The sequence below is a fragment of the Serinus canaria genome, chromosome 6 (genome assembly GCF_022539315.1).
Source record: "Serinus canaria isolate serCan28SL12 chromosome 6, serCan2020, whole genome shotgun sequence".
Taxonomy (NCBI): Eukaryota; Metazoa; Chordata; class Aves; order Passeriformes; family Fringillidae; genus Serinus; species Serinus canaria.
In genome coordinates this window covers 16908768-16927515 of record NC_066320.1, presented here as the reverse complement: position 1 = coordinate 16927515, position 18748 = coordinate 16908768, and the positions used below count along the sequence as shown (strand labels likewise).

At 40.8% G+C, this 18748-nt stretch overlaps 1 protein-coding gene across 3 annotated transcripts in view; it reads left to right on the top strand.

Moving 5' to 3' along the window:
• Positions 1-16475, top strand: part of WASHC2C (WASH complex subunit 2C) — a 35687-nt gene extending 19212 nt beyond the window's left edge. For all 3 annotated transcript variants that reach the window (XM_050976604.1, XM_050976606.1, XM_018910831.3), the window contains exons 20-31: positions 1-164; positions 606-717; positions 1470-1565; positions 2676-2858; positions 5001-5129; positions 5337-5432; positions 7051-7167; positions 8770-8832; positions 9515-9727; positions 11482-12084; positions 12707-12881; positions 15993-16475. In XM_050976604.1, coding sequence (XP_050832561.1) covers positions 1-164; positions 606-717; positions 1470-1565; positions 2676-2858; positions 5001-5129; positions 5337-5432; positions 7051-7167; positions 8770-8832; positions 9515-9727; positions 11482-12084; positions 12707-12881; positions 15993-16129 — 2088 coding nt within the window. In that variant the 3' untranslated portion in view covers positions 16130-16475. The remainder of the gene's footprint in view (positions 165-605; positions 718-1469; positions 1566-2675; positions 2859-5000; positions 5130-5336; positions 5433-7050; positions 7168-8769; positions 8833-9514; positions 9728-11481; positions 12085-12706; positions 12882-15992) is intronic.
• Positions 16476-18748: the final 2273 nt, after the last annotated feature.

The window sequence follows — 18748 nt, the reverse complement described above, 5'->3', positions numbered from 1 at the left end:
GAACATTGGAATGTCTCCAAGCCAGCTAAACTTCCTTCTGAGGATGGCCGCAAAGAAGACCCTGCAAAACCAGCAAGCACTGTCAGTCAGGCTAAAGATGTGAAGACAGCAAGCCTCTTTGAGGAAGAGGACGAGGAGGATTTATTTGCAATCACTAAAGAGAGGTGACAGTCCTGGGAGGGGAGTGGGGAGGCATTTATTATTATTTATTCAGAACAGCCCAGCAGCCCTTCCAAAATCAGATGGACCCAGGCATATTGCAAGTGTTGGTTCCAGGTACTGTTGCTGAGGAGGAAGTAGGGGTGTGTGAGTAGGAAGGGGCAGTGCTGGGCTCTTTTGTAGCTGTGGTTGGTCATTCTCCTTGCCACCGCTGAACTGTCCTTTCAATTTCTAGGCCAGTAAAACAAAATCCTCTTGAACTTTTTTTATTTCTACTTCTGCAGAAATCTTTGTAGACAAGAAAGAGTGTGTTAGAATTATTGCGGCAGTAAGGAAGCCAAGTGCTGTATCTGGGAACACTTGCTGCAAATGATGGTCCTAAGTGATGCTTTTAAACAGATGTAGTGCATGGCCACTGAATTTTCCACTTTCTTCCCTCGCTGCAGCCAGAGAAAGCCACAGAAGCCATCATTGTTATTTGAAGATGATGATATTAATGGAGACTCATTCTTCAGCTCCCAATCAATGGTACTTCCTTCAGCTCCTAAGGCTGCAGTGGTAACTCCCCATTCTTTTAAAACTAACATGGAACACTTAGTCATTTTACAGTCTATTATAGTTGTTAGGTAGTGAATATAAGTCTAACTCATTTTACACAATGGTAACTCTAGCAAACTGGGAATGGGAACAGGGAAGACTGAACTCTTACGTGTACACTCTTACTACTAGTAGCCTAATAGAAACTTCAAAATTTTCTTGACCACTTACCCTAAATTTGTTTGGTTTATGCTAAAAGCCCTTCTAAGGATGTTCTGAAGCTCTCAACATTAAATAACACTAAAAGGAACACACAGCTTACTGCTGACTCAGTAGTCAGGGTTAACCTTTCATGTTACCCTACCCAAGATGATTGAGATGTGGAAACAGGCTTCTTACTGGCCCTCCCTATTGTGTGCTCTTGCCATCCTCTGTCTTACAAGCTTAGCCTATGATGTACTTAGCCTGTCTGGCTGTGCTTTGGAATTGAGAGTATGAGATGCAAGGGGTTAATAGAGCTGTATCTGTAGTGGGGATTCCTGTATGTGTGCCTCCTGGCACTCTTCAGCCAGATTCAAAAACTCATAATACTGGAAATTAAAAGTCACATACCAGAATGTCCCATGGGAGGAAAATAGGAGAAGTCAAGTATGTTGCCAGTGTCTTAGACCTCTGCAGTAGGCAAACTGAGACTCTGCTATCCCCCACAGCAACATACACTTCTTATATATACCCACCAATTCTGTGTCGCCAACATTGTCCTGATTTTGCAGGAGAAAGTAAAACCAGCACAAGCACCACCTACCTTTAATGAAGAAGAAAAGGAGGAAAAGGAAGATGTGCCAGATGAAACAGTGAAGTCTAACCAGGTAGAAGATACAATGTGGCATTCAGAAAAGCCTAGACCAGCTCCTGTGCCTCAAGGAACAGATGTTGCAGGGCAGCAAATAAAGGAAAAAGTGAGGGATTTTCTTACATTAGTCTGAAGTTGGGTAAAAATTAAGTTTAAAAAAAAACCCACAATCAAACAGTGCTGCTCTGGCATGGAATTATTTTTCTGGATTAGAGGAAAGAGTTCCTCTGTCTCCATTTAGCAAAATCACTTGTCAGTCAAACAGCAAATTGATTAAATGACATTCAGGAGTTGTTTCCTAGCTGATATCCTTGAGAGGGATTGGGTTTTTATGGGGGGAAGGAGGTAGGCAGAATCTGTTTCCGTTTTCCCTCCAGAGTGGGTTGGGTAATCTTCATTTACGTGAACAAAGCTTTCCCTTAAAACGTAACCTGTATTAATATAGAATTTTCTTCAAGCTCAGTAACTTTGTTTCACCATAATGTGTGATGTTTTATAAAATGATGAGTGTCATTGTGGCCTTCAGGATTGTGAATTTCTGCTGGGCAATACTGTTACAGAACAGTATTGATGAGTATTAAGCGTATTATTGCAGAGGCTTCAGCAGAATTGATCTTGGGCATAGTCTTACTGAGTGATTGTTGAGGAATTACTAGCTGATGAATTTCCATTGTAGTTCTTACTCTTCACACTTTTCCTGAGCACATTTAAGGTTCTCGTAGTGCTGCTCACTCTAAAGTATCCCAAGGTATGAGCTAGGTAACTCAGAGATAGTGGCAAAGCTGATTAGTGCAGCCTTGTGGTGCCCACGCAACCTGACACTGAGATGAGGAGAAAACCTTTCACAGGAAACAGCTTATCAATAGTGCCATGGGGTAGGGTACAGGAGGAAATCTGTCTTCCTTTCAGAGCTGAAAGGTGTGTTCTTTATCAACTGTCTCTTGCTAACCTGCATATTGATATTCTGTCTGCTTGGGAAAAATTAGTTGAATACAGTTGCCTGCTTGGTAATGATTGCAGAACTCTGACCTCTGGTGGTATTTAACCAAGAAAGCTTAGCAGGTTTCTGGGCAAATCTGAAATAAATAACAGGCTGATGTGTTACTTTTTTTTTCCTTTGGTGGAGCCTTTTACAATAATATCTTCAGAGCCAGCTGACAATACAGATTTGTTTGCAACATCACCACCAGTTCTGGAGAAAGATGTGAAAAGCCAAGCTAAGAAAGTGTTAAGCTTATTTGAGGAGGAAGAAGAGGAGAGACTGGAAGATGATGATGGCGTAAAAAATGCACAGAAAGGAGTTGGTGTGGTGAGTGTAAGGATGTTCTTGAACACTGGGAAATGGTATTTCCATCTCTGCTTTTCTATGCAAGGTGTTGTTTACATTTCTATACAGATGTTTCAGTGCAGTTACTTGATTTTTGCTTTACAGAACTGACTCTTCAGTTACTCCTCAAGGTCAAAGACACTAGGAAGTAAAGGATGTGGAGTTTTAAGCCTTGTGGTTTATCCCTTGGGGTTTTTTTTTGTTTTTTTTTACATTGTTACCATTTGCTTGCTTAGTACATGCTTTCAGACTTAGATTCAGCAATAATTATCTTAATCCTATGTTTACTTCTGTTTTTCAAGTATGTGTGTTCATTTTTTTAAAAAGCTTCCAGCTACCATATTATTAGTCTGGCTTTTCTGATATGGTGTGTACCATCAAGAGGTGCATTTGGAATTTTCAGCAGCAATACCCTTGAATCCATGGCAATGTTCTTGTTTCTACTTGATGCAAATGTACTCAAATTTTTTCTGTAAGTTTAAAGTAGGGTGAAAAGGTATATACTACAGTGTACCACAAGTTTTTGTCATCTTAGTGTGACCATGTAAAGTAAGCTGCCAATCCTAAAAGTTATGTATACTTTACTCAGAAGCCCTTGGAACTTAATTAAATAGAAGACTTGCAGAAAAATCAGTTTAGAGCAGCTTCTGAGTTAAAATGGATTGTTAGCTTGGGCCCTTGTTTACCACTTGTGAATGAATACTGTGTTTGGATTTTTGTGGAGAGCACACTGGGAGATGATTGAAAGAAGATGATTTCCAATATGAATTTGGAAAAATAGAAATCTATTCAAATCTTTCCTTCAAAGTTCTCATCTGTCAGCATATAGTAGTCACAAAGTGATTAAGGTGCTGAAATGCAAAAATCAGAATGGTAATTTATGAATTTAACCTTTTTGATAGGCCAATCTGAAAGGTGCAACTACTTTTCTATCTTATTTCAACTGAATATTTTTGTGTGTGGATAATTCTAGATGTACATTAGGTTTTCATATATCTGGTAATAACAGCAGTTCTAATGCTCTAAAAATGTGACCTGGCTTTTGATACTAAAGTAAAGCTGGTGCAGAGAGAGAATGAAAATGTAATAAAGAAATTACAGTAGTAAAAATCATAGGAGAGGGTCTATGATGAAAAGTGGTACTGGAAATTAAATTTAGGCAGCCCTTTGGGGTTCCTGGAGACTTGAATAGGAATGGGTAGAATCAGGCTTTACTCATATGAAGACCACTCTTGCTGCCTAGATTTTGTGTCTGATGTCATGGTACTGGACATCCAGTCATGCTCTGAAGAGGTGTCCTTTCATTTGAGTTGTTTTAATAGAGACAGATGAGTGGTGAAACGCAGATATGGGCCTTTACCTGGACATTTGAGTGGGGCCTTTGCCTTTGCACCGGGGTGCCTGCAATGACCACAGTCATACACAGGCATTGTTTTTGGTGCTGGAGCTGATACTCATAACTTTGCCTGGTAATGGAGGACTTATGGGGTGATGTGGGTAACTGCAATCTTCCCCACAGCAGCAAATTTGAAAGTCCAAGTTCTTGTCAAAGGCAATATGTTCTGTTCTTCCATGTGGGTGTTTGCTTGCTTACACAGGAGAAGAACAGGGAGTCTAGCAACAATAATAGCTTTACAGGCCTTTTGTTAAAAAAATAAAATTCTATTTTTTTACTCTCCTTTGAAAAGATTGCTTAGGAAGATAACCAAGACGTTCTCTTCCTTTCAGTATGATGTTCTGCATCCTTGGCTGAAATTTTTTGAGGCATAAAAGTCTTACTGGAATATAAACCTCACTGTACAGTCATGATAATACACTGAAAATCTTTTATTTTCCTTTTGAAGGACGCTTTACAAGTAAATAGTAGCAGCTGGATCTTAGATCAGCAGACACAGATATTGTGGTGAATGCCTTCTCATTAAATTGAACTGTAAATACAAATATTTACATTGTAAGTTACGCAAATTTGGTCAAAATAGAACATAACCAGCAGTTAAAGTATTTTTGTTACCAGTACAGAGCTGCAGTGTAGCCTCAGGGGAATTGTAACCTGCCTTATCATGAGGTAAATAACCTCCTCACAGAGGGAGTTTCTCACTGTATGGACCTTTCTCCTCCTTTCAGGTTTCTGAGAAAAGTACTGGGCCCAAAAGCACTGGGGTCTTTCAAGACGAAGAGCTTCTCTTCAGTCACAAACTTCAGAAGGACAATGACCCAGATGTTGACCTCTTTGCCAGCCCCAAGAAGTCAATGGTGAGTTCAAAGCCCTCCTCTGAACCTCCTGTTTAAAAACAGTCTTTGAAGTGTTCAGTGTACTGATGTTCCTTGTTTGAACAGCTAAAAGTCACTGATTTCCAGGGAGGGCCAAGTGCTAATGTCAGTTATATTCTGGCATCATGGGCTGAAAGAGATGAGCTTTGGGTCTGTGACACAACTTTTCTTTATCTTGTGTTTCTTTAGTCTGCAAACCGTATCCTGAAGCCATCACCTGGAGGAGGGCTTTTTGGGGATGATGATGAGGATGATCTCTTCAGTACTGCTAAAACAAACATTCCGGTACCTGTTTCTCTACTGAAAATGGCTTAAATAAAAGAGATGGGAAAGAAGTGTAGGGAAGGGATTTTCTCCATTTGTATACCCACAAGAAATTAAGTGACTTTTCAAATCTTTTTGAGAGAACAGAAATGGTCATTGTGACTCTGAAGACTAGGGAGCAAACAGATGCCTTGGATCTCCCAAAGTTGGGATGAAATAATTGGATTCTATTTACTTTTGTGTACACCTGGGACCAGCTTAGTTGTAAGAGAGCACACCTGAGCAGAAATCAGAGTAGTAGACTTTGTTTTGTTTAACTGCTTAACTTGCTAATATTGCTTCCCTGTGTTTTATGCATGACTGATGAGCCGTGTTCTGAGAATTGTGTAATGCAAGTTTTTGCAGGTTGGTTTGATCTCAGGTAATGATGCAGTGTTAAAATCCTCATGGTCACCCAATTGCTTTTAAAGGGCGAGTAGATGCAGTAATGAACTAGACTGTGTTACAGGTGATCTGAGATCAAAGTCCTAACATACACTTTAAACTGCTAGTTTTAAATATAGTTATCTTAATTAAATAGAAACTAACTTTTACTTTAATCTATATTCATGTGTATAGCTGGAAGTTAGGCTAGAAAACTGGCAATAGTTCCTGAAAACAGTTTCTTTGAGACTCTGGACGGAGTGGTCTTAAGTAATTAGTGCTTGAGAGACTATATCTGGAGCCTGGTTGCTTGAAAACATAAAAATGGCACTGTTCCTTAGCTAGCGTTGTGCTTTTATTTTCTCTTCTGTTTTGTTCATGAGGAAATACGTATGCATTTGAAAGTTTATTGAAACTCTCATTATTAATTGTTAGCAGAGATAGCAAAGGTTGAGGTAGACTAAAGGAATGGAGGAATGGAAGGCCCTTGCTTTGCACAGCCATAAATCAATGCCTATTGATGTAGTCAGCTGACCTTGGCAAGATGCCAAACACTCACCAAAGCCCCTCCCTCATTCCCCTCTGCAGCTGGACTGGGGAGAGAACATAAAGTTATATTTCATATAAATGAGTTGAGATAAGGAACTGGGAGAGATCACTCACAAAATACTTACACAGTCAAAACAGATTTGAATTAGAGATTTTAATTGAATTTATCTAGCAAAATCAGAGTGAAATAATTAGAAGTAAAATAAGACCTTTAAAACACTTTTCCCCCATCTGACTCTCCTTCCCAGCTCTACCTCCTCCAATCAGTGATGCAGGGTGCTGGGAAATGGAGTTTAGGTCATTTCATCACACCTTTTTTCTGGCACTGCTCAGAGAGGGGAGTCCTTCCCCTGGTCCAGCATGGGGTCCTTCCCACTGGAGATGGTTCTCTATGAACTTGGCATTGCTAGACATGGAGAAAGCTTCTACCAGTTTCTCACAAAATCCACCCCTGTAGGTCCCCACTTCTGCTACCAAAACCTGGCCATGCAAACCAAATACAACTATGCACAGCAGGATCAAAGATGTGGCCAGTTTTCTGTTCAGTTAAAAGCAAGATTTTAAAGATTTTCGCTTGTGTTCTTTTGGAGTTTTGGGGTTTTTTTTTTAATCTCCACACCATGCTTTTTACCCCATTCATGCTGACTTGTGCCCATAATGCTTTCAGAAAATGGCTGAAAAGAAAACTCTTCAGACCAGTGTTGGCCCTTCCTCAGTGAGCAGTAACCTAGAAAATGCTTTAAGTGCCAAGCAAGATGAGACTCTGAAGGCAGCAACTACAGAGGCAAGTACTTAAATCTTGTGCCTTGAACAGCATGCAAAGAAAAAGGAGATGTATCATCCTGTTTTAAGTGTCTTGGAAAGATGAAAAGTAATGCCTGGATTCACTGGCTGACAGGCAGCAATGTGTGACCAAACTTCTCTGCTTATCACCAGGTGCACTGTTAGTAGCAAGAAGTTTAAATGTTACTGATATTTTATTCATTGTACACACACATTTCACTTTAAAAAGTGAAATGGCAGTGAAGAGCTACACCCTAGGTCCAGTTGTACTGAAAATGAGTTGGTTCTTCTCTGAAGTGCCAGTGTCTGTTGGGTGAATGTGGTCTTTAAAGGTAGCCTTTCCCAGAAAGGAGATCAGGGCATGCAGCACAAATCTGGGTCAGTTGAGACTCCTATCTTGGACTCTCTATGGTGAGTAAACAAAACTCCTGTCCTTAATCTTGCAGAATCAAGAGTCTCTGGGAGAGGTGATCTGGACCAGAGTTCTAGTCTGTATCTCACCAGAGCTGCTTGATGGATTTTCATGTGTACAAGATTAGCTTTTTGTTGTAGGGAGTGGGAGTTGCTTTTTCTGCCCTGGACTGAAGAACACAAAGCACGCCTGTAGAGCTTGTAATTAGCATGTCTTCCCTTTTTGTAAAATGTTCCTTGAAGTCTAAAACCAGGCTTATCTTCCTGGTTTTTGTAGCTACTGGCACCCTGCTATAGGAAGGGTTTCAGCCTGTTTGAGGTTAAGCTGAACACCACATGCAATTAAGTAGAGAACAATCTCCTCACATACCAGGATTCCTCTGTCATGCTCTCAAGCCCTTCAAACTAGTGTCGTAACTCTTGCAAAGTCAGTTACTTCAACCTAGCTGAAGGAGCTCTGACTGCCCAGTCATACCAACAGAAGTATTACCCAGCTCACAGAACCATGCAGACTACAAACTTATGGTGAGCAAGCCCTGGGAAGTGCACCTTAGCTGATTTGATTCCTTGAATCCTAGAATTGAGCCAAGTCTTCAGACCAAACAGCTGCTCTTGTTCTTTTAGCCTAGTCTTCCTAGCACTACTGGCCTGGGTTTTTTAGAGGAACACTCACTTCTCTGCACTTCTCTGCAGCTGTTTTTCTTGAAGTCTAAGTGGAACAATTTTGAAGCTCTCTTGGCTTCCATGTGGGCCTTATTGAAGTCTGTAGCCCTGTTACAGCCAGTCAGAAATAGAAAAGTTAAATTATTGCGTGGCCATATGGCTTCATGGGATTTTAGGGGACAGAATAAGCAAGGAGAGAGAAGACAGAGAGAAGCTGCTTTAAAGCAGCTGTCCTAGTGGTGGCAGTGACCTGGAGAAGATGGATGTTGATCAGTTACTGTGGCAAAGTACAATATTGAGTAGAAGGACAAGTGAATGAAATGTAATGAAGATGAGGCCATAGCATGTGGGAAGCTGAAACCAAAAACTTAGTGACTATAGCTCTAATGGTAGAATGTGATGATAACAAGGTATCTTCAGAAGAAACTGGTAAGCAATTAGCTGCTTTCTATACATGTATTAAAATGAAAACTATGGTCTGGTTGATAACAACTTGTCAACTTGTTTAATCCAATGTAATTTTGTGCAGAAATCTACAGGTCCTGTTCCCATTAAAACCAAAGAGCCTTCATCTCGGATTGGAAAGCTACAAGTAATTAACTTTACTGGCATTTAACTTTCAAAAAAAAAAAAAATCTTCCTTGCCTCACTGATAGCTTTCCCTGAACCAAAATCTTACTGCTTCCTTACCTTATTCTTGCAACAATATTATTTTTTTTCAGATGGCATATTTTTGATTGCTTTTTCTGTATTGCATGTTTAATATTATTTCCTCCTCTGTTTCAGTCCTGACTCTAAGCAGCACTATTTACTCATGTTGGGGGGGCAGAGGGTGGGCTCCACTTTGAACTGCTATTGTTCTTAGCACTATTAAGTATGTTTAGAGACTCTTGTGGGGGACTATGGTTATGTCCCTCTTCTGACACAAAATGACTTATAACTGTCTATATCACTGTACCATTCAAAGTCAGAATCATTGTCTCCTCAGACAGAATAGTGAGCTACATAGGTGTTTGGTCTGGCATAACTTGACCCTGCTGTTGCTAAAGCTCTTACACAGAATAATAGTCTTTACCACTCCACAGTTGTAGTGAGACAGAGCTCGTGGGAGACACAGAAGTTCTTAGGTCTGAGAAAAACCAGGTACTTTAGAAGTAGAACTTGATTACCAAGATAGACTAGTTCTTGCTGCTTCTCTGGGGCCATGCCTGCACTGGAGCAGTAGTAATGTGACCTCTTTCTGTCTGTATGTTTTTGTTGTCCCTGTTTTGTAGGCTAACTTAGCTATTAACCCTTCAGCCTTACTACCTGGTGCAATGCCTAAGGTTTCCAATCTCAAGTCCTCCTTACCAGTGCTGGACACTCCATTACATGAGCCCAAGGAGGTGCAGAACAGAGAAGCCTTCCCTGCCACAGGAAGCAATGAAGAGCTGGGCGTAAGCTTTGACCAGCCCATGCAAGCAGACACCTTGCACAACGCCAATAAGGTAACCTTGGTATTTAGGATAAGAGAAAGGGGGATTAAAAGCACAGTCTGTCCTCGTGCAGGAGTTTGTTTTGGTATGCAAGTTCTGCTAACAGTGTGGTTTGTCTGAATCTAAATGGGAGTGTGAAAACCTAATCCCTTCTCACTTCTGTGGACCACTGAAGAGAAAGTCTAGCTTAGCACCTATACTTATCTCAGTGAGGGGCTTATGCATATACCTGGTGCCTTTTAAAGTACATGAGTACCTTTCCCAAATACTGCATTTCCCTATTGGTTGAAGGTATGTTAGCATAACATCTTGTCCTATGCCAGGAGACACCAACCCAAAAAAATATTAAAAAGATATCTTGCTAGGTTAACAATAAAACAGGTTACAGGCAGCTGCTTTGACAAGCTATCCAGAACACATCACTGCTGTAGGTTGACCTTTAACTCCTCTGTGGATAAAAATGTCATGCTGTACTGAACTGTAACTCTCAATTCTTTTTCAAGGAAAACTTTTGTTTTCACACAAAGGAAAACAAAAAGAAGTGTTACAGCTTTTGACATGGCAAATCTCTGCCTCCTGACTCACTCGTCTTTCACTCACGCTTTCTACTTTATGGACTGCAAAAGGCATATTCTAATTAAATACTTAGTGGTTCTTTAAAAAAATGGAAGTGTCAGCCATGTAGTTAAGATTTCATCTAGGTGCCTATGAATTTATAAGTCTGTGGTGTTTCCTAAGAGCAGCAGTTTAAGATAGCTTAAAATCTTAACATTGATTCTATCTTCCTATAATGCTAATGAGGCTGTTCATTACTAGATGAGTAGCAGAGATGACTTGGAAAGATGCAGCAGCCACCAACAACCAGGGCTGACATGATCCCTTAGTGACAAATGGTTTTAAAGCTTGTACATCAGCCTGGTGCATCACTATGTAGGCATAGTTGTTTCAATAGCAGTGTGTTGCAACAGACAAAGCTCTATATTGTGATACTTTTAAACAGATAGGCCTGCAAAGAATAGACAGCCTGTAGCAGCATATTATCAACCTTGAATGTTCATTTTAGTGTAGTCATGATGCATTTTTTTTACAGAAGTAATCTGAGAAGAAGCATCTTGGTAACTATACAGTGAATGTTTTTTGTGGCTCAGGTTAGATGCTGCAATTTTGGCATATCATTGCTTCTTCAACCTTTCAAGTTTGAGTGTAAATATATCCAGTCAAATGCACTTTTTTTCCAATGGCTAGAACAAAGCAACCTGCCCAGCATTCTGCCTGCCCTTTGAAAGAACAGTGCATGAAGCAATTAACAAAAGGGAAGAAGTAGTTGTAGTCATCCATTTCCTGCCGATGTAAATACTCCTGTCCATGTGGGATAGGGGAGAGGCTGTAATGGAAACTTGCAGGGGGCTTCCTTAAAAGTGGCAATTAACTGCAATAGCCTATACATAAAACGAAATTGCATGGAAAATACAATTAGTCATGGCTTGAACTGCACTGTAAAAGCCCCTAGATTAGCAAGATAACAGGCTGACTAAGATATTACCTAAAGCCAAGGGACTAGAGTGGCTTGCTGACCTGTTGTGACTCTATTTGCAAGTGCTATTGCTTTTGTGCACCAGTTCCACCACTGTGGAATGACTAAGGGCAGCAAATCAGAAATCCTGGGTTATATTTCAAATCTTTCTCCAAACTACTCCAAGCTCGAATGTCCTATGGGGCTTTTTCTTTATGTATGACCCTGCTTTGCTTTTCCTCCTTCCTTGCAGACCAGGATCAGGGTTCCAGGGAAGCGCAGACCCCCTAGCAGAATGGCGCGCCGCCTGGCTGCCCAAGAGGCTGAAGTGAGTGAGGACATGGACACTGCTAAAGAGTCACAATTCTCTCTACCAAAACAGATGTCAGCAGTAGAGAACATAAAGGAGCCTCTTGCTGCTGAAGCAGAGTCCAAGGAAAATGGCTTTCTCTCTAGCTTATCGCTACCAGCTCACAGCAGTGTTTTGTCTGCTGGGACAAACAAACTCCTTCCTCCAGAATCCACAGAAAATGGGGATGATCTGTTTGAATCTGAAGACCTTTTTGCAAGCAGCTCGACATCCAGACCAGCTGCACAACCAAAACTGAAGGAGGGAATGCCAGACAGTATGGCTAACAAACCCATAAAGGGCAGGGAGAAAAAGCCTGATCTGGGTGATCAGGACAGCAGTGATCTCTTCCAGCCTGTACAACAAAAATCTTCAACAAAAAGCAGCCCTATACCTTTTTTGGAGGAAGAGGAAGATTCTCTCTTCACCTCTCAAAAAACTGGAAAAAAGGAGTTTAAATCTGCTGTCCACCAAGCAGCTGACTCTACTGCCCAAGATATCTTTGAGGTAATGGCTGAACCTGCCACGTTGTTTTTTGCTCCCCAGATCTATATATAGACACCTGTAATTTAGACTTAATGGAGGCTGCTGAATAAGATGGGGTGTGCAGGATAAGGGAGTGAAGTAAACTCTCAATCCTGCTCCACTGCTGGGATACAGAAACTCTTTGGTTGTTCAGCCCCTAACTAGCAGCAGTATTGTAAAAGGTGGAGTCTTAACACAGAGCTGGCATGCACTGAATGTGCTGTAACAGCATGCCTTTTTCAGAATAATAAGGTATTTGGTTCTCATTTGTTAACTGTCTGTTCAATTCCCAGCAACTAAATAACACTTTTAAAAAAGGAATAAAATTGGTGTGCTGGGCACTTGATACAGGCCTCTAAGTGCTGTACTTGACCTATGTACAATCCACTACTAAGGTATTTCTGCTAAGTCCCCCATGAGGAAAAGGGTCTCAAATTTCTTGCCAGTTAAGTCAGCAAAGATCTCTCATATTGCTGAGTTGAACCTTTGTCTGATAAGCTCAGGAAACCCAAGTCTTCTAAACATCTCTGCTGCTGCGTACAGATAGTTTAACTCTTCTCTTGAAGTGTGTTGCAGATTGATGAGATCTTTATTTTTCTTCAAGGATGATATATTTGCTACTGAGGCAGTTAAGCCAGTGACCAAAATGAAAGAGAAAATGCCAGAGACAAACCTGTTTGATGATAACATTGATATTTTTGCGGATCTAACTGCAAAACCAAAAGAAAAGAAGACCAAGAAGAAGGTGGAACAAAAATCCATATTTGATGATGATATGGGTAAGTGTATGTATAAGCAAAATCTTGCTACTAGTCTTTTACTCTTGTCCTGAATTGCATTAATCTAAGATGTTTTAGGACCTTCTGCTTTCTTTTACTTTTCAACTTCTCTGGAATCTCTGGTCATCTTTGGATTTTAACTTTGGATGAGAACTTTCTAGATTTGTAGTACTAGCATGGCATTAAAGTAGTATAGAGTAGCAGAGAGTATAAAATTGTTCTGAGAAAAAGTTTAATTCCTGTAGGGAATTACTCCAGATAAGTTTTTAAGAGACTCACCTCACATTGTTATGGCTCTGAGACAGATTCTGTATTTCAATTTGCACTCTTTTTGTATTGCGCTTTCAGATGAGTCACTGTTACGAACAAACTAGCATCTCTGTCCATCCCACCTTCACTATTGTGTTAACTACCTTGGAGCTTTTGTTTACATTCATGGACCCAGGACAATTTAGAGATACTACACCTGAAACCAAATGTTTGCTATGTAAAATTTGTTGGAAAAACAGCAAGTAGTAATGTGAAATGATGCACAAAGCATGTTCTTTTCTTCTCCATCAGCAGAGATACTGAAAGTAATGTGTTTCTCAGCTCTGTCTGTTCTCAGGCTCTTCATGTTCATAGCTCCTTGAGATTATATGTATTTCTTTCCTAAGACGAAATTTCTTCTCTAGCTTTGGTTCTTGTCAAGTCTTCGTTCCCTCTGACTTCCTCAAATTGTACCTGACTTACTACTGTTGGACTACTACTAAGCACTCTAGCCTGATGGCTGAAGTCTGTAAACGTGCTAGAAAACTTGCCGGAGAATGAGCACCTTGAGATTTTAAAATCTTCTTGATTGATATAAAAAACAAAACTTAAAGGTTTGTTAGGAAGTATTTGAAATACGTATTATATGATTTTTTTTTTAAATCTTGTTTTAATAATTTACATTTTTTTCATGTAGTTTATAGTAAGTGAAAGAATTTGCCAAGCAGTTACCCCTTCCAAATATTCAAGAGAAAAATCTGAACTGAATGTTGAAAAAGACATTTGTAGAGTGCCACTTGAAAATGAGCCACAACAGAACCTGTTGTTTGTACTTCCACTTTTGACTTTGGTCAACTTTAGTGCTAGAGCTTTGTGTTTGATATCACAGTTTATCTTGATGCCTCTTGCACCTAAAACACCCACATCTGATGGACTTCATCTTCCTGTAGAGTGGTGACTGTTCAGTGGTACAGCCATAGGTGTGCAGCTCCTTAGCACGCATGGAACTCCAGAACACCCACAGGAGTGCAGGGAGATGCCTGAAGATGAGGATGTTCCACAGTAGAGTTGTGGAACTGTCACTTGCCTATGTTTCACGTTAAGGGCTGGCTTAAGTGATCATGGTAGCACTTTTACAGAGCTGTATGTTGTCTTAGGAGAACCTTTCTGCTGCAAATGAAACAATAAGTTTCAGCTGCAGTTTGAGATGGGATGAAGGCTGCAGGCTGTTTTCTTTTGTCCTACCACACCTTCCAGTCACTAGAGTCCTTAATCACCTTATAGCTGATGTCACCTCTGCCTGTCTTCAAAATGGTCACTGAGCTTTCTTGCACTTTGACAAACACTGTTTTCCCTGGACAAAATTTTTGTATTCTTTAAGCCTCTTTATAAAAAATAGGAGTGATACCTCTACTGCTTATGGCAGTCTCTGTACTTCCCCTCTGCTGTAAAGCTAATCCATGTAATAGCTTCTTGCTTTGGAATGATGCCAGTAGGGGATTACTCTGTTTTGCTGCCTTTCTAAACTGCTCTTGTACTGAAATGTGGTCCTGGATTATTCCTGTGTAATCCCTGTGATCAGCACAGTAGCAGACACATGCTGAATTGGAAGTAGGGAGAAGAGACAGGGAAACACATTTTGATAGACCACATTGTGCTTGGCCTCTGCTCAAGGTTAGGCTACCCTCAGAAGGTTATTCTGAGTTGGAAGGGACCTGCAAGGATCATCAAGTCTGACTCTTACACAAATGGCTCATATGGGGATCAAACCCACAATTTTGGTGTTATTAGTACCATGCTCTGACCAGCTAGACTCAGTGGCTATATTAACTTTTATATAAAACCCATATTTTCTTAATAGGGATTCAAGACCAGTTATGTGCTGTTTATACAGGCCTTGTGAATCACTAGTGATCCTCATATCAATGGCTTGTAATTTTTTGGGTTTATACTCCAACTGCATAATCTGAGTATCCTAAATTTTTTAGTTTGGAGAACGAGATATACTGTTGTGTGCACTCAGGAAATCTCACAGTAACTCCTCAGCATGTGTATGGTAGCAGCTTCATCTCTTTCATGAGCACAGTCCTAAACACAAGCAGTTCTAGCCACAGCAAGACTGTGAGCTCTGCAGCTGACACAGGCTATCTGTGTTGGATGATTTAATTTCTATGTATTGTTGTCCTCTGCCTGAATGGCAGTGTGATATTTTTCCACTTTGTGGTCCTAGTTATTCACAACAGATATGCTTGTATTGAGGAAGGTGGTGCAAGACATTGATTCGAGACTGTAGACAGACTTTTTGAATATTATCAGGATAGTGGTTATAGCTGTCTGCCTCCTTGCATCTTAGCAATGGTCTGCTCTCAGGGGATTTATATTATGTTCTTACTGTGTTGTAGATTAGACTCATGGTTAGTGAATATCACCACAGTAGTTGCTAGCAACTACCATCTTTTCCTCTTTGGATTTTCTTTAGCAACAACCTCACAGCTCTTGGATCTCTCAGGTTCCTCAGACACTAATGTTTTAGATAAGAGGGATGATATCTGGCACTTGCATGATAGAATTTATTGTGGAGCTTTAATTTATTAGTACTTTACAAATGCTTATGAGAGCCTGAACATGTTATAAAATACAAGCATTATTCTGTCCACTAAGAAGAAAAAAAAACCTTAACAGCTAACAGCTCCCACATATGTCCTTACAAATGCATCCAGAATTGCAAGTAGCAGGAAAGCATTTGTTTATCACAGAATGTCCTTGGCAGTCACTGCTGTGTGATGGAGTCTCTTGTGTACAATGTTACTTCTGTTTAGTAGTCACTTCTCATTAAAATCTATTTTTTGTTCCCCTCTTTAGATGATATCTTCTCTAGCAGCCAAGTCAAGATACCTACTCCTAAAACCAGATCTTCCCAAGCAGCCTCAGAACCAAAATCTGAAAGCAAGATCCTGAGCACATTTGATGACCCGCTGAATGCCTTTGGAGGCCAGTAGTCAAGGGGATGTGTTGCAGAGAAGCAGGCTTCCTTAGCCCTGTACAGTACTAATACTCTGGATTCTCTAATTCAGTAGAACTGGAATGAGATGGACATGGATATTTAAATGAGATTACCCATTAAAAATGGTTAGTATTCTCTTGTGCTAGTCTAATTCTACTAAATTATATATTTTTTAAAAAATACAGTAACCTCCTGCTATCATGTTTCCATGGTGCCGAGATGAATACAGCCTGTGCAATACCTGCAATGAAGTAATCTGTTATATAAAGTATAGTTTGTTTTATTGAACAGATCTATAGATAAAATAATTGATAAATAGTAAATGGAGTCTGTTAAACTTGTTCTGTCTGCACGTCTTACTTTACTCTTTACTTCTGGCTTAGAACATGTGCATCATGACTTGAAAGCTACCAAAACCATTACTGTGCCTTGTCTGGGTCAGCTGCCACCTACTGAGCCAGTGGGAAGGTAAAGCTGGGTTCAGTACCAGGTACAGCTTCTCATACAGAATGAAGCAGTAAGGAAATCTCAGAGCAGGACTTGACACCAGCTCTAATGAGGTATTTCATATAGGCAGTTAATGTGGGTTGTAAAAATAACAACAGCTAATGCTTTGCCAGGGAGAGTAGAATGTGTTACAAATGAGCACCAAGTGGTCCATGAACACAACAGAAACCTAACAGTGTCTTCTGTTCAAATTGTAGGCCATTAAATGAGATTTTTCACCTGCATGGAGCTGCCAGAGTTTTGCAAATAAGTGTTTTCACAAAGTCCATCTGTACAGAGCACGCTTGGTCACTTCCAGGCTGACAAGCCTATGCACGTACTTTATGGAAAGACTCTTTTGTGCCTAAAGGTCTGCTTTCCCTTCTCCTCCATAACACAGTATAAGCTGTATACAGGAGGTGCTGCTCTGGAATCTCTCTAACCATGGAATGTATTTGGTCTAACTTTGCTTCCTGTATTTATATAGATGCCCTTCTGAAACAGATGCCATTAACCATACTTGATACCCAGTGGTAGACACTTGCTCTCCTGCATGGATACAAGCAAAGCAAATGCATACATGCAGGAGGATCAAATGTTTATTTTATTGTACAAGTGGCTGCCTGCAATTCGGACTAGATTCACTGCTTTTATGATAGTGACTATCTCAGACTCTGTAAGACTGTTCTGCTGTGAATTTAAAGCATGTGCTCAGAGGACTTCTTTGAGATCAACCCCCACTTGCACTGCAGTCCTCATTCTGAGACATCTGCTTCAGTCTCTTGTTTCTCGAGTTGAATTTCCTTTATCAGGCACAGTAAATACTACAGCTAAAACATCTAGCATAATGAGGGTAAAGCAGAAAGAAAGGTTGGAAGGGATAAAGGAGAAACATGATGTATTGATTTGTACCATAGGTGGGCCTGGCAATAATTCATGTTTAGTGGGGGGTAAACTGAGAGTAGCAGCTTGAAAAAGAGTGTGGGGGCTATTTGCAAATGGGTGTCTGCAGTGAAAGCACTTGAACTTTATTTATAGGCATTACATCTGCTGCATATGCCTCATACGTGACTTGGTCTGCTTCTTTACTCCTTTCTTCTGTGCTTAGAAGGGCTTCAAAGATATGATGACGAAGAAAAATATGGTGAATTCTTCTGTTTCTTTTCTGTGTCTTTCTTCTTGGCCCTTCACTTTAGTAACTTCTGTTAACATTGCAGCGAGGGCTGTTCACAAGCTAAGAACCCTGAGGGCTAAAAGCTCTTGGAGCAGAAAAAAAAAGGCCCTTAGTGTTTCTTAAACTTTCATGTGAAAGCTCAGCAGAGAAAAGCTCTTCATAGGTTCTGATCTACATCATAGAAACTTGTACTTTGTTCCCACCTAGTCTTTCTAAACTGGCAGAGGGAGAGTGTTTGTGCCTTTCCTTATCTCTCTTTGCATATTAAAATGAGGTCTAGGCACTTCACTTCTGGGAGGGCTTGGCGTGAGAGGTGGTATTTTGAACAGGGTTTTGGCTAGACGGTTTGGTTTTGGGTTGTGTTGGTTTTCTGGTGATTTGGGGGTTTTTTGTACGTTGCTTTTCAGGTTTGTATTTTTGGGTTTTTCTGCAAATTTGATAAACCACAGCTGCCTATTTCCAGAAGGGCAGAGCTGAAGGCTCATTATTACAGCACCCAGAAGCTCTGACAGTTCCCCTACCTGCTACATGCTTCTCAAAAGTCATCGTTTTAACTGGGCCTGAAACCTAACAGTGAGTCAGGGTAGGTCTTGCATATTTTAAAACCTAAATGGAAAGTAAAGTGGTTAATGTAATTACCACCTGCTAATAGAATGAGCTTGTTTTCTCTAGCCTGTGAGCATCAGCGGGCGCGCTGCTTCTGGAGCTTGGCCTGGTCCACCTCACTCTGAACTATGAGTACAGTCGAGCCGTGGCCTTCAGTGAAGATGCCCCAGAGCAGTGCCTGGCCCTGCCAGGGGGGGAATGTTCGTGTCCTGGCTGGGAACAGTGGGGCGCCTGTCCGCGCTGGGAGTCGGCCCGCCCTTGCCGCCCGGGTCCAGCGCTGCGCTCCGACGCACCGGCAATGCCTGGTGCCGCTCGGCCGGAGCGCAAGGGCTCGCTGCTGACTCTGCG